Source organism: Echinops telfairi, unplaced genomic scaffold (genome assembly GCF_000313985.2).
Source record: "Echinops telfairi isolate 266 unplaced genomic scaffold, ASM31398v2 ScPeMD7_56;HRSCAF=191, whole genome shotgun sequence".
In the NCBI taxonomy this organism is placed as follows: Eukaryota; Metazoa; Chordata; class Mammalia; order Afrosoricida; family Tenrecidae; genus Echinops; species Echinops telfairi.
The window spans coordinates 52,627-67,456 of record NW_022103954.1 but is presented as its reverse complement, the minus strand read 5'-3'; the positions used below and the strand labels follow the sequence as shown (position 1 = coordinate 67,456).

At 44.4% G+C, this 14,830-nt stretch overlaps 1 protein-coding gene and 1 pseudogene across 4 annotated transcripts in view; one reads left to right on the top strand and one right to left on the bottom strand.

The window, feature by feature from the left end:
* LOC123521755 (zinc finger protein 883-like) overlaps window positions 1-14,830 on the top strand; it is a 56,201-nt gene that overhangs the window by 4,620 nt on the left and 36,751 nt on the right. For 2 of the 4 annotated variants that reach the window (XM_045290809.1, XM_045290805.1), the window contains exon 2: window positions 264-489. In XM_045290809.1, the coding sequence (XP_045146744.1) occupies window positions 487-489 (3 nt within the window). In that variant the 5' untranslated portion in view covers window positions 264-486. Of the gene's footprint in view, window positions 1-263; window positions 490-1,849; window positions 2,039-14,830 lie in introns of all 4 variants that reach the window. The other 2 variants (XM_045290804.1, XM_045290803.1) reach the window with 2 other exon arrangements.
* Window positions 13,725-14,304, bottom strand: LOC101643799 (annotated as a pseudogene).

Genomic DNA, 14,830 nt, shown 5'->3' with positions numbered 1-14,830 from the left:
ATCACTGCCTTAGGTGCTCCTCGTGTTCTTGGATGTGGAAACTGCTTAGACTTTGCCGTTGTTGCTAGAGGAAGGACCTGTGGAACTACACGAACAATGCAAGCCCCTGTTCTGAGTTGCTCAATCAGCATGTGTCTTAACTGCAGATGCCCTCAGGATGGAACTTGACCTTGAGCTTAGGAGAAAGCTCCAGCCAAGGCGAGAGTCAAAGGCCAAGATCCTGGCATTTCCTCCTTACTCAACTGTGTTTCCTTGCATTTCAGGTGCCAGGTGTGATGATTGTACATCTCTATTCTAGCCAAGTAGAGACCAAGGGTGACGTCCTTGCTCACACCTCACCTCCTGCCTTCTGACTGACTGTAGACCACACATCATTGACTTGTGTCCAAACTTCCCAGTGGCTCTGCTTCCACACCCAGCCCGCTTTGTGAAGCGTGTTCTTGAAGTAGAGCTAATTCAACAAGACGTCCAGAAGCTGGAGCCAGGATGGTGAGTCTTACAGAGAATGGGTGTATGGTAACTAAGGGTGGAGGCTGAATGGATGGAGCTGGGTGCTGCTTACTGCTGGCCCTGAGGTTCCTCGATAAGGTTAAAAGGTGGCAGAGGAAGCAAGGTGTCTGAGCCCTCAGAGTCATCCAGGGTCCCAGCTCAACCCTTACTGGACCTTTCCCGTGGGCACAAGTGGGATTACAAGCCTGACATGACGGCTACCTTCTTTATGTGACTCCTACGTGCCCCTCCGATCTGCCATCATAAGGAGTCGCCATCTCCATCCTGGGTCTTGGTTCCCTGTGTTCAATGACAGAACTGTGGGACCAGAGTCTAAACATGGATTTCTGGTTTTGAGGAAGCTGAGCCCAAGGATCCAGCGCCATCCTTGTACCGTTTCTGCAAGTCTTTTTCTTGGCTCCCTCCCCCTCCCCCCCCTGACCCTGGAGCCCTTTCTGTAGCAGTTCCAAAACAGCAGGCTGGCCCACCTCTCCTGCTGTGGGGTGTGGGAGAAAATGGAAGAGTTAAGAGTTAACAACAAAAGGTGCTGGCTTTTCATGGGGTCCTGACTGGCCTGGGTCCTTCTGAGAACTCCTTAATGCATGAGGCACCTGGGAGAGTGAGTCCAGCCGGGTCATGTGTGGGCTCTCCAGAGCCATGTGATTTGGAGTAATGTTATATTCTGGAGGCTCTGCAATGTGTGCGAAACTTGTTTTTCCCCGTGTAAGTATTAGGCCTGCCGCTCATCTCTGATGGAGCTGGGATTAAGTCCCTGTACTTTTCAGCCGCTCTCCACAGTGTGGAATGATAATCTGTCATAAAAGTGGGCTTTGCTGCTGGGGACGCTCATCGTCTGAGATGCTGCATTGAAGTTCTCGAGTTTACAGTTCCTGTTCGCAGAACATTTCTGGAGCAGCTGCTGTTTCTACTGAGACACTTTCAGTTGATTGTATATCATCTTCTCAAATACAGAAAGATAAGTCTTTGAATGGATGTTAAGAACGCAAATACAACAGTAAACCTATTCCCCTCTCTTACACAAAAGGTAGCTTGGAATTTACACTATTTAAAGAACATATTTGCATGGACTTTTGTAACACCACATAAAAACTCACCGTCTTTGAGTCAGTTCCGACTATAGGACAATGTCAAACTACCCCTGTGGGTTTCTGAGGCTGTAACTTTTATGGGAGTTTCCTTCAGATTGGCTGGTGGTTTCAAACTACCGATGTTACAATTAGCAGCCTTATTTGTAACCCAGAGAACTCCTCAATAATGCCAATCATTGACCTCTGTTTGGAGTTTTACCATATTTTCATAGTGGATACTTGCATTCCGTGTACTATTTGGTTTGACCAAGCTTGTTTGCAGAAAACTTCAAAAACACTGCCTTCAAGTTGATTCCAAGTAATAGCAACCCCGTGGGACTGGCTGCAACGACTGACCTTGCAGTTGGCGGCTTGACGAAGGAGCCACAGGCATGTGAAATGAAATGTGAATTCTAAGATGAGGTTTCCAAAGTTTGGATGTATAAGCCCTCTGAAATCAGGTATGTTCTGTGCAGTGAGGGGCTTTTCCCATGACTTGATGAATTATCTTTATGGAAATCTCTTTCACATGTTATGCTATTGTTTAACGCTTTTATTGTTCATTTATGACAAATCTTGGTGCATAAACTCTTTGCAGTTGCTTTTTTGCCTGTTTGGATCTTTCTGCATAGTAAACCCTGACCCTTCCACGTGGTGACGCGGAGTGCGTCAGAGTAAAGCTCTAGTCCACGGAGTTTTCAGTGGCTGACTTGTCAGACCTTGGTCACACATCTTGATTTCAAGCACTTGTACCTTGCCTTCAACCTCCAACTTTTTTTTTTTTTTTTTGGATAGTGGAGCGCTCCATTTTTCACACTAGTCAGGGAGTCCATTTAGGACCCACACCTTAAAGGGAGAGTGCTTTCTGTCAGTGCCCTGCATTGCGTTCTGTGTTATGAATCAAGTTCCCTCAGCATCCGGTGGACCTTTTCTCTGGCTATTATCTTGTTTTATTAGTCTTTTATGTGTGGTCCTGTAGTGATTCTTTATTGGCGAATATATTGAAGCTCCATATATGTATATTTGAATACAGTCGTATATCTTGTGTATGTGAACTGAGGAGCCCTGGTGTTGCAGTAGGTTAAATATAAGCTGCTGCTACAGAGTGTGCTATTGAAACTCACCCAAAATGTGCAGGAGAACGATGAGTGCCTGCTCCTGTCAAGATGGACAGTCCTGGGAATTCTATAGGGCAGTTGTCCTGTCTGATAGGTTTACTGTGAATTGGACTAGATGCACTGGCAGGGAATGACTAAGACAAGGGCAGGCCTTCTTCACAATTTCCTGATTCGTAATGGCTAAATGTAATTAGATGCACATTTCCCCCCCAGACTGCTGTCAAGTTCAGCAAAAATGGTGACTGTTAGAAACAATGATTTGTTGACGGAGGACAGTTGTTTAGGAGCATGCTATGTATTTATTGACTTCAGCCTATTTGGATATTATTTTCTCATAAAGTGTTACAGTCTCAGAAACCCACAGGACATGTCTAGCATGTCCAATAGGGTCTGTGTGAATAGGACTTGAGTGGATGGCTGTTTTTTTTTCTGTTTGCTTCTTTAATTTTTAAAATGCGCAATAGAAATAAACCCTGCCCTGTGACCTCAGTCCTCTGAGTTCACTCCGGCCGGCATCATTCTTGAGACTGAAATGGTGACTGCCTAGCTCTTTGCTTGCTGGACCTGAAAGTCTCCACTTGCAGTCGGCATCATAAAAGTTGCCTGTTTTGCTTGACTTTCTTGCTAGTGTTTCTTCAGGCTCCTTTTAGTTTGCAGAGGCTGAATTTCTGTGTGTACTTAATGCTAGTGAGCTTGGAGACTGACCATGCTGCTTCATTTTCCCAGCCATGGAGGGCAATGGTTCTCCTCGCCTCCTCTGCCTGTGTTCCCAGTTGTTGTAGTCGTTGAGCATCTCAGCTCTAACTGAGCATGTGCAAACCCATCACGGATCACTCCCAAACTGATGGAATTTCCTTCCAAGCCAAGGTACCCTGGCCAGTGTTCCTAAAATGATCTTTGTTTCTCCGTACACTAGCTCACAAACTAAGTGTCATGTGTTACTGCTTATCCCCACCTGTGCTCATGGACTGTGACCATGTGACACTGCCTTTTTGTTCTTATTAGTTGCTGTGGAGAGTGTTTCACATCCTAGCCACCCCATGTTTGCAGCGTAAAACCACTCCATAGGACAGGAAAGCCGTGACCTCTCAGAACAGATGGGTTGTGTTTTTTGTTTGTTTGTTTGTTCAGTGCTCTATCTGCTTTGCCTGCGTGTCAATATTTCCCAAATCAATTGAATAAATGGAAAGCCAGATGGAAGGGCTTGAAAGGAAGCCGTCTTACCCGAGAAAGGTGGCTCTGCTAGGAGAAAGAGGTCCTGCTGTCTGAATTGAATAGGCTGTTTTCCGTACTTCCTGTCCCCAGTACACAGTAGCTCGCTGGGTCATCTCTGCCGCTGGTGATTGGCAGCCAGAATAACAAACTGTAGACTTGTGAAGAGCAGCGTCATTGCCAGGCATTTAGCGTGAGCCACACGGACCTGCACACTGACCCTGACTCAGCAACGTAGCTCTTGAGCAGCACTGCGCCTCTGCTTCCGAGAGCATTAGAAATGTTGCAGAATCTTTAGTCATGCCTCAACGCTTCTTCAACATAGAGCTCAATAGAGAGGCCTTATGAAGGTAGGAAGTGTGGCAAAGACTTTAATCACTCCTCATCCCTCATGCAACGCATCAGAATTCACAGTGGAAAGAAGCCTGATCCAGGTAAGGAATGCTTCTTCCTTAGCCCTTAGTTCACATAGGATTGCTCACAGTGGAGAGAGGCCTTATGAATGTAAGATATGCTGGAAAGCATTTATTTGGTCTTCATACCTCACTAAATACATGAGAACTCACAGTGGAGGCAGAACTTAGGACTCAATTGTAGAGAATCCTTACTCAGTCACCACAGCTTATTGGAGCGGCCTTATGAATGTAGGGAATGTGGCACAGCTTTTTGTCCCTCGTCTCACTGCACATGAAAACTCACAGTACACAGAGGCTTTATGAATGTAAGGAACATGGCAAAGCCTTTGGGTGGTCCTCAGACTTCACTAGCCATTCAGGACCTCAGTGGAAACAGGACGTGAGTATGAGGAACACGACAGAGCCTTTGAGGAAGAAAACAACAGAAGTAGAAAGCAGGTGTGATGAGAGTTACTCTGTCCCTTTGGGAGAAGTGAGAGCACATGGTCCTGGCGCAGCTGTTTTATTAGCCTTCAGCCTCCAGTCCCATGAACGGCCCTGTCGATGGTTGCTTTCTTCGTCCGTGACGTCTTCTCCCTTCCTGCAGTCTTGGAGTATCACCAATAAGGCTGCTGTGAAACCTGCTGAGCAAGTGTGGGTTCATATTGAAATTGTTAATTCCCATGCAGTAAAATGCACTGAATTTGTATTTGGATGGTGGGTTTTTGTTTGTTTTGCTTTGCTTTCATGTGTTAGAAACTTTGTTCCGACGTTTTTTATCTTATTTTTGTCTGCTTCCTGTACATCCATTGATAAAATTTACCTGCAGTTATTGTGGTTTGAGTACTTTGTTGACCAGCTATTTAAAACCATAACTATGTATTAGATCTAGCTCCTGTAAAGACCCCTATTGCTTTCAGGCTTATAAACAGCATGAACTAGCTTAAGTGTAAGCATGCGGTACCTCATGACCCAGCAGCCATTTTCTTTCTTTCTTTTTTTAAAATCATTTTATTGGGGGCTCATACAACTCTTATCACAATCCATATATACATCAATTGTGTAAAGCATATTTGTACATTTGTTGCCCTCAACATTCTCAAAACATTTGCTCTTCACTTAAGCCGTTGGCATCAGCTTCTCATTTCCCCCCTCCCTCCCTGCTCCCTCATGAACCCTTGATAATTTACAAATTACTATTTTGTCATATCTTACATTGTCCGATGTCTCCCTTCACCCACTTTCCTGTTGTCCATCCCCCATGGTTATATATAAATCCTTGCTAGCAATTCCCGCTTTCTACCCCACGCGCCCTCCACCCTCCTGGTATCGCCACACTCAGCACTGGTCCCAAAGGGATCATCTGTCCTGGATTCCCTGTGTTCCCACTTCCTATCTGTACCAGTGTACATCCTGTGGTCTAGCCAGATTTGTAAGGTAGAGTTGGGGGAAGAAGCATCCAGGAACTAGAGGAAAATTGCATATTCCATCACTGCTACAGTGCACCCCGACTGGCTCGTCTGCTTCCCGCGACCCTTGTGTAAGGGGATGTCCAGTTGCCTACAGATGTGTCTTGGGTCCCCAATCTGCACTCCCCCTCATTCACAATGATTTGGTTTTTTTGTTTAATGCCTGATAACTGATCCCTTCAGCACCTAGTGATCACACAGGGTGGTGTGCTGCATTCATGTGGGCTTTGTTGCTTCTGAGCTAGATAGCTGCTTGTTTACCTGCAAGTCTTTAAGACCCTAGAGGCTATATCTTTTGAGAGCCGGGCTCCATCAACTTACTTCACCACATTGGCTTATGCACCCATTTGTCTTCAGCAATCGTGTCGGGAAGATAAACATCATAGAATGCCAGTTTAATAGAACAAAGTGCTATTGCATTGAGGGAGTACTTGAGTGGAGGCCCAAAGTCCATCTACTACCCCAGTACTAAACCTATAAATATATGCACATAGATCTATTTCCCCATCCTCATGTATAATTATATTTATTTATGTACATGCCTTTATTTAGACATCTATTAATGCCCTTTGCCTCCTAACTCTTCTATTTCCTTTTGCTTTCCTCTTGTCCCACTATCATGCTCAGTCTTCATTTGGGTTACAGTAATCCCTCTGTTACATTACCCTTGGTCACACCCTACCAGGCCTCCTACACCCTCCTCACCACCGATTTGGATCACTGGTTGTTCCCTTGTCCTGGGTTTGTTAACACCACTTCCTTTCCACCTACCTCCCCATCTCCCATGTCCCCCAGAACCATTGGTCCTGTTGTTTTCTCCTCCACATTGTTCATCGAGTCTATCTTATTTAGACAGACTTGCAGAGATAATAACATGCACAAAAACAAGACAGAGCAAAACCAAGTAATAAAAAACAAAACAACTAAAAGCCAATGACAAAAAAAAAAAAAAAGGCTTGTAGTTAGTTCAAGGAGTGTTTGTTGGCCTTTAGGAGTGTTTTCCGGTCGAGTATGATGAGGTGCCAAGCCCTGGCACCAAAGTCTATTTTTGGTATTCCATGGGGACTTCGTTGCTCTGTTCCCCTTGCTGTTCTGTTGCAAGCCCTTAGTGTTTTGCCTTGGTGTGGTGGGATCAGATCAGGCGCAATTCCCATATTGTGTCTCCAGGGTTGTCCCCTGTAGGGCTATGGGTCAGTGAGGGATGTCATGTCTCATAGTGGGGCCGGCCACGGGGTCATCTCTACATTGGCTGCTCTGAACAGGAGTCTCATCGTCAAGGCTTAGAGGGCCAGTATGTGCTCCACTCTCTCTTCCTCTCCCTTCATATGCTCCCGTGTACTCTGACAGGCATGTCCCTCTCCCGGAGCTCCCAGCAGCCATTTTCAGATGTGTAGACATGTGTGCACTTGTCACTGTTCCTCCAAGTGCTGAACACTGGTGATTTCTATGTTCTAGCTCTCTGCATATATTGGTTGGGATTCCATGGTAAAGAATAGCTTTTCCTTTGTAATCACTTTATTTACTTAATTTTCAAAAATTTCCCATTTGCCTTAAGTTCGTATTGTACCCCAAATATGCAGGCATCGTCTACAACACTGGTGGCACAGTGGTAAAGCACTTAGTTACTGGAAGTGCATGCTTAGAACCCCCAAGTCTGCTCAGTCCTCTAAAGTTGCTGTGAGCAAAATGGAAAACCTTTTTAGGGTTTCGTCTCGGTGAAGAATCAGATGGTTGTCACTTTGTTGTGCTGTGGGAGCTTGTATGTTGCTCTGATGCTAGAAGCTGTGCCAGGGTGTTTCTAACACCATCAGAGTCACCCTGGTGAACAGGTTTCAGTGGTGCTTCCAGGCCCCAAATAGAGTATGAGGAAAGACCTGGTGATCTCCAATAAAGGCCCTATAAATCCTTACCTAATATTGCCTGGCCCTTGTCTTTGGAGTTCCTCAGATCTTTGTGGATAGTTGAGTGGACACAGACCTCAGGAGACGATCCCTAGTGGGTGAGATAGGAATCTTAGTCCTCTCTTCCTTCACTGTTGGTTCCGTTTTGCCTGGGACTTCCGCCTTTCTCTTGGTTAAGACCTTATGTAGCCTACTTTCTAGCGACCTCCTTAGCTGTGCGACCATGATACAGTGATTAGACTTTTTCGCCCCTAATGTTGTAAATCATGAATGAGTTAAAGTGTGTTTTGCACATGGTTAGCCCCAGTTCTGAAACACTGTTACCTGCTCCCACCACGACCTACTGTGTGTTAGAAGAGTAACCTCCTCGGTTCTGCATGACTCGTGAAAATGCCATCCAGTAGTCACTGATTAACAGTGGCCTGGCTTCTGAAATAAGGCTAGTTCCACAGTGGTGCCATTTTTGTAAAGACTCTACAGGATCTCATCCCTGCACTGCATCAGACCCACATGAAGTCCCAGCGCAGCAGTCTCTGAGTCCCTCGCCCCCAGCGCGCTGCAGGTCTTACTTGCAGGTCTTACTTCCCCTATTTTGAAAAAAAAAAAAAAATGTATAAGCTTCCAATATATGGCCCACACGAGGTAGTGTCTGACCCTAAATTGTTGGAGATGAAATGTTGAGATCCAGAGGACAACAAATTGATAATGGATGAGACATAGGAGGTTCAAATTTATTTGGGTTTCAGGACCTGCAGACCAGGAAAGTCAGGGGGCTCCATACAGGGGAATGAAAGGCCAGAGTATGCCTTACTTAAGACTTCTACTCCCCATCTGCACTGGTCCCACCTAGTTCAATCTGCTTCCTGCCCCAGGTATGTACATGTCTCATGCCTTGTCCTTCGCTGCTTGTCCCCTTCCTCATTCTGTTTCCCTCTGACGCAAGCTTATTTCTCAGACCAGTTTTCCCTCTTGAATTCCCATCTTTCCAGTGCAGACATAGGCTTCCCATCCTTGCCAGCACCCCGTCACTCCTTCCTTCCCATGTGGCCTGGGTTGATGCAGTCATGAAAGTCCTCACACTGCCCCCTACAGGGACCCCTGCTTGCTATCCGTATGTCTTCATAGGCCCATAAGGATGCATCCATCACTAACATTGATTAATCCTACTTTCAAAATTCAACCTCTTGCATTGAAAAAATACTATTTAAAAAAACGATGAAATACATGTGCTGTTTGGACACTCATGAAATGCTCTACAAATATGTGAAACAGAAAGTGAAAGTCTTCCCCCTCTAACTCCTCCAAGGGTAATTGAGTGGGATCAGGTGTGTTATGAGAACAAACTCATGTTTTGTACACGTGCACTGATATCATACATTTACCAATAGAGATTGCATCCCAGTTGCTGTGCCTCTGGGGCATGCACTGTCTGGAGAGGGGCCCAGCTGCATGTGTGGACAGGGCTGCCCTGGCTGTGGCTGCTCATAGAGAGACATGCATTGGTGGGGTAGGATCGTGTTGGAGGGGAACCCTAGCCAGTGAGTCAAAGACGTGAAAAAAGAAATCAGTGGAAGGAACCCTGTTTTATATTACCTGTAGGTGGATCATGATCAGATCAGGACTGTTGGGTAGATTGGGCCCCTGCTTGGTTGAGTTGAAAGAATGAGCAAGTGCATTGCTGGAATGAGAACAGATAAGTAGCTAGGAAGGATCAGTGAAACTCCTTGGCATGAATATTTCTGGCCAGTGACCCCAATGTGCTCTTCAATTTATTTAAATAGAATTCCTAATAAGTATGCTCAGTCATTCTTTGCCCTCAAAAGTCTTTATCAAGCCTAATCTTTTGACACTAAAAAGCACTCCCCATAATCTTCTGAGCTAATGTCTCAGACTTGAATTGACCTGGTGCAGCACATCACCTAGACTAGAGACTCACTGTGTTAGTGATCTCACATAGTGCGGTCAACTGCATGAGGGACTCTTTGACGCAGCCAAGTGTTTGTGGAGCCTTGATACAGTTGAGACAAGTTCCTTTCCACGTGTTGCCTACTCTAGTCTACAGAACAGTGTGTAGAAGGTAGCTGTCTTCCACTGGGTGTGAAAACAGCAACCTGGTGTATTACCTGCTGATCTCAGGAGCCATCAGCATACTGCTGACCTTGGACTTAGTAGGCTACGCTCAGATTCATTCAGATCCGAATCCATCAGCTTGTGGCCTTCCTACTGGGCCTTCCTTTCTCCTGGTCATCAACCCCTGAAGGTGCACGGATCAGGAGAAGCTTGCACCTTACACCTGACCTGCAAGCTTGATCTAGACTGGACTTAGCCACTTGTACAACTGATTGAAATCTCTTTCAATACACACACACACACACACACACACACATCACAGCTTCTGCTTCTCTAGAGAACCCTGCCTGACACTCCCACTTTTGATTGGACCTTGATTAACAGAAGCCACCTTAGTGAGGCAAGTGGATCCCTGGAAAATTTGTCTTCACCAGGAAAGTCAGTTTAAAGGCATTTCTAACATGTTTTGTTTGGAATAAACTGCATGGGTATGCACTGAAATCCTAGAAACAGTGATTTCTTACGTATCCTTATCCATGTTCCCAGGTATTTTCATCCTAATGAAAGAAACCACCACCACCCAAGTCCTCCCTTTGATCCTTCAAGGAGAGCATCCAGGCAGACAGTTCTGGGAAGGGGTCCTTGGCTTAGCGGGGTGATATGGAGGATGGGTCAAGGACTTGGGGAGTGCCACCAGGGTCCTTTAGGAGAGGTTGCCCCCCAACTAATATGGAACAGCTCAGGTTCACCCTGGCAACCTGGTGGCCAGGAAGGGTTCCTGGGGGTACAGTGGAGAAGGGGTATTCAAGGGGAACTGATATCAAGGAGTTAAGGAAGAGAATCTTCTGAAACTGGTAGTAATTGTACAGTACTGCTTGATGTGATTGAACTATGGGATGACATGATATTAGTTGTAGTTCTCAGTAAAATGGTTTTGAAAATAAATGTTCTGCAAGCTTGTGGATAATCAAAAAGAAATCAAATAGTCTCCAAGCCTATGTCAACATTCAAAATGGAGTTAAGACTCCCTCCATTTATGCATCACAGGCTATCTCAACCAAGGGCTTTAGGATTTAAGCTCATACGCAATGGAGAAACCAGGAGGCATCTGATTTCACTGCTGAAAAACCCTTGCAAGTGATGTTGAAGATGTTGAAGCAGGGGCATTTATGGAACCTCCGAGACCTATAGAAGTCAAACATTTCCTGCAAACCACACTCCATCATCTTCATGCTGTAAACATCCTATAAAGAAGAGCAGTGGATTTCCAGTTTTACACCTTGCATAAAGTTCACATGTGGTTGCTGTTCAGTGCCATCGACCCACAGATGCCCTATGCACAACAGAATGAAGCACTGCCCAGTCATGTGTCTTCTTGACAATCAGGATTTAGCCCATCGCACCAAAGGCACTGCGTCACGCCTGATTGAGGACCTTCTTATTTTTTCAGATGCCACACTCCTTTACCAAGCATGATGTCCTTCTCCAGAGACTGGTCTGTCCTGACATGTCCAAAGTGTGTAAGACACTGTCTTGCCATCCATGCCTCTCGGGAGCGTACTTCTTCCAAGTCAGATTTCTTTGCCCTTTTGACAATCCGTGGAGCTTTCAATATTCGTCACCAGCACCCAAACTCAAATACATTGATTCTTTGGTCTTCCTTATTCAACATGCAACGTTCACATGCATGAGGCCATTGAAAATACCATGTCTTGGGTCAGGTATACTTTTCAAAATCACATCCGTGCTTCTCAACACTCTAAAGATGGCTTGGGCAACAGATGTATTATCCAATGCAATGTGTCTTCTGATCTCTTGACTGCTGCTTTCATGAGCATTGATTGTGGATCCCAGCAAATGAAGTCTTCGACGACTTCAATCTTTTCTCCATTTTCCTATTGGTCTAGTTGTGAAGATTTTTATTGTCTTCATATTGAGTTGCAATTCATACTTGGTTTCGATCTTTGATCTTCTTCAGCATGTGCTTCACATTTTCCAGCAAGTAAGGTTGTGTCACCTGCACATCACAGGGTGTTAATAAGCCTGTCTCCAATGTGATGCCACATTCTTCTTTGTATCAGCCAGCTCCTCTGATGATATGAAGAATACATGTGGTAATAGGTATTCACGTGTTGTTATTAGATGGCCTGGAGTTTGTTGTCACTCACAGCGACCCGTGTGCAGAACCGAAAGAAACCCTGCACATCCCAGCACCACCACTCTCAGTTGTTTCTCTGCCTGAGACGACTGTTGATCCACTGCGTCAGTCCCTCTCCTTAATGGATGTAGGAGAGGACTTCGATATGTAGGAACGGGACTCAAGTATATATTTTTATATTTCTGAGCATTATCCATAATGAGATCTGCTGTCCTGTGGTTCATGCTAGTGAAGCCTGGCTTGAGAAATTGTCTCCTGTAAGGATGGGATTTTGGACAGACCCCTTTCAGTGTTCCCAGAAAATTCAGGTTGCTGTTTATAGTTTGGAAGCATGTGATAGTTACAATGAAGTTGCTCTTTTGAGTTTAATACTGATACTGTGAAAATAAATGAGATTTAGATTTTTTTAATAACCTGCTAACATTCACAATTTCTTCGTTTTGATTATACTCAAAGGTTTAACTTGCTTTATCTAATACATCAGTTTATAAAGATAAGATTTAGGACAGCGGTTCTCAACCTGTGGGTCTCAACCCCGTTGGGGGTCAAACGACCCTTGCACCAGGGTCGCCCAATTCGTAACAGTAGCAAAATGACTGTTATGAAGTAGCAACGAAAATAATTTTGTGGTTGGGGGGTGCGCGTCACCACGGCATGAGGAACTGTATTAAAGGGTTGCAGCATTAGGAAGGTTGAGAACCACTGCTTTAGGACTTTTTGTTTCTAATATTCTTCATTAAAATTTTTGGTAATAATTACTTTCACTCAGTCTGACTATGCCAGATAATAGTTCAGTAGATTTGGTTAAGTGAACTATGCCAGCTATTTTGTTTTTTTAAGGTTTCTATTCTTTAATTGTTAAACTTAATATAGAACACCATTTCAAATTATGGGCGGTCACATTCAAATATGCTTAGGTTTGATATACTGTTGTTACAATACTGAGAAAATTCATGGAAAAAGGTATTTAACCATTTGTAAGAATCCAGTATCTTTTTGCTACGTGGGCCCACATATTAATAGTAACATGTTTTAAAATGCAGTCATTTGGACTTCAAATTATTATAAAAGAATAATCAGGGTTATATATGCTTTCTGAAATATGCAAATGTGATCTATTTTGGAGGCTGAAGGTAAATGTTACATATTATAGAATGTTTCATGAGGTTTTTCTGTGTTGCATTGACTTGTTAAAGACCAAAATGGAAGCCAACACTTTTCTGAAAGACACAGCTATTTCTATACTACATTAGTGTAATCATCAAAGATACCAGAACTAAAGTAGCACTTTCATGCTAACCAATTTCACCACAACACACCTTGCCTAGGCCACCAAAACCCCCCCAGGGAATTTGGATTTCCCTTATGGAATTTAACATAATAGAATTGCAAACTTTCTGGCTTTAATACACTTCAATTCATTTTCCGGCAGGATCTATCTCCACAGCACAGTGCTACAGAAAATGATTCCAGTGAAATAGGTATTTAGAGTCAATATATGATTAACATAATAGTGCCATACAACGTTTTTCTGCAGGTCCAAATGCGAAGAAAGGCCACAGTGGACAGCGCAGACACTGTGAATTCAGTAGGGTACAGGTACCACTGAGGGTCAGAGGAGACCACGAGTTTCTTTTCTTTCAGCAATGGAAAGAGAAAAAAAAAAAGGTGGGGGGGAATCGAGACACCTAAGAGTCAAAATAATATAATTCCACTGTCAGTAATGTAGTTTTCAGGTATCGTTTCAATTAAACAGGCAAATTAACTTAAAAGTTACTGAACATGAACAAGATCAGAAAATGAATGATTCTCCTTATTTCCGTATCAAAGGAATGCACTAGGATTAGCACGGGGATCTTTCTGGTTCCTGTATCTGTGTGTAGGTCAGCCAAACGCCCAAGAGGCCAACACCACCAACGGATCGCAAAACTTGTCCAGCATATTCTAATACTGGAGCACACGGTGAGCGGGAGTGGCCACTTCCAGGTGTCATTTCGGTTATAACTTTGGAACCCGCAGCAGTTTAAATTTCCCTGGATGGCATCTCGAGCACTTGCTGTATTATTCCCACCAACTTCCCGAAGCTGACCCTGTTGCTCTTGGTTCAGGGTTAAACAAGCACAGGACCCAGAAAATTGAACAATAAGTGCAAGCAAGAGAATTATCCTATGAAAAAAACCCAGCAACACCTGATGGTGCTTTACGGCCCCAGTCAGCCCCACTAAAGCCATCAGGAACAGGAAGATGCCCACTGCGATGTCCATGCCGACCCCTCGGAGACTGGAAATCAGCCGAAGCCAATGCCCCACGCAGCAAGTCCAATGAGCAGCAGACTAACAAGGGTGTACGGCAGGTTGAGGGCGCACAGGCAGTTCTTGGAACACGCGACGGCCCCGCAAACCATCTTGGGGTTTGTGGTGCCAGGCAGCTGCAGGTAAATTCAGCAATGGCGCTGAGGCTCGCAGGCAGCCTCTTTGCCTTTGCTTTGGGGCCTGGCCCAGGCGAGGTGGCAGCGCCAGCGCAGGTGTGTGCGTGGGGCTAGTCTGGTGGCCGGGGCTCAGACCACTCTGGAACCTGCCAGCTATTGTATTTTTTTTTAACTTTTTACCCATTATTTTATTGGCATATAATTCATGTATATAATTCAATTGTTCTATCATATATCATTACTATAATCCGTTTTAGAACATTTTCTTTTTTTTTAAATCATTTTATTGGAGGCTCTCACAGCTCTTATACCAATCCATACATCAATTGTATCAAACACATTTGTACAAATGTTGCTATAATCCTTTTCAAAATGGGGCTGTAAGTTTTTTAAAAAAATCATTTTGTTAGGGGCTCATACAACTCCTATCACAGTCCATACATACATCAATTGTGTAAAGCGCATTTGCACATTCATTGCCCTCATCATTCTCAAAACATTT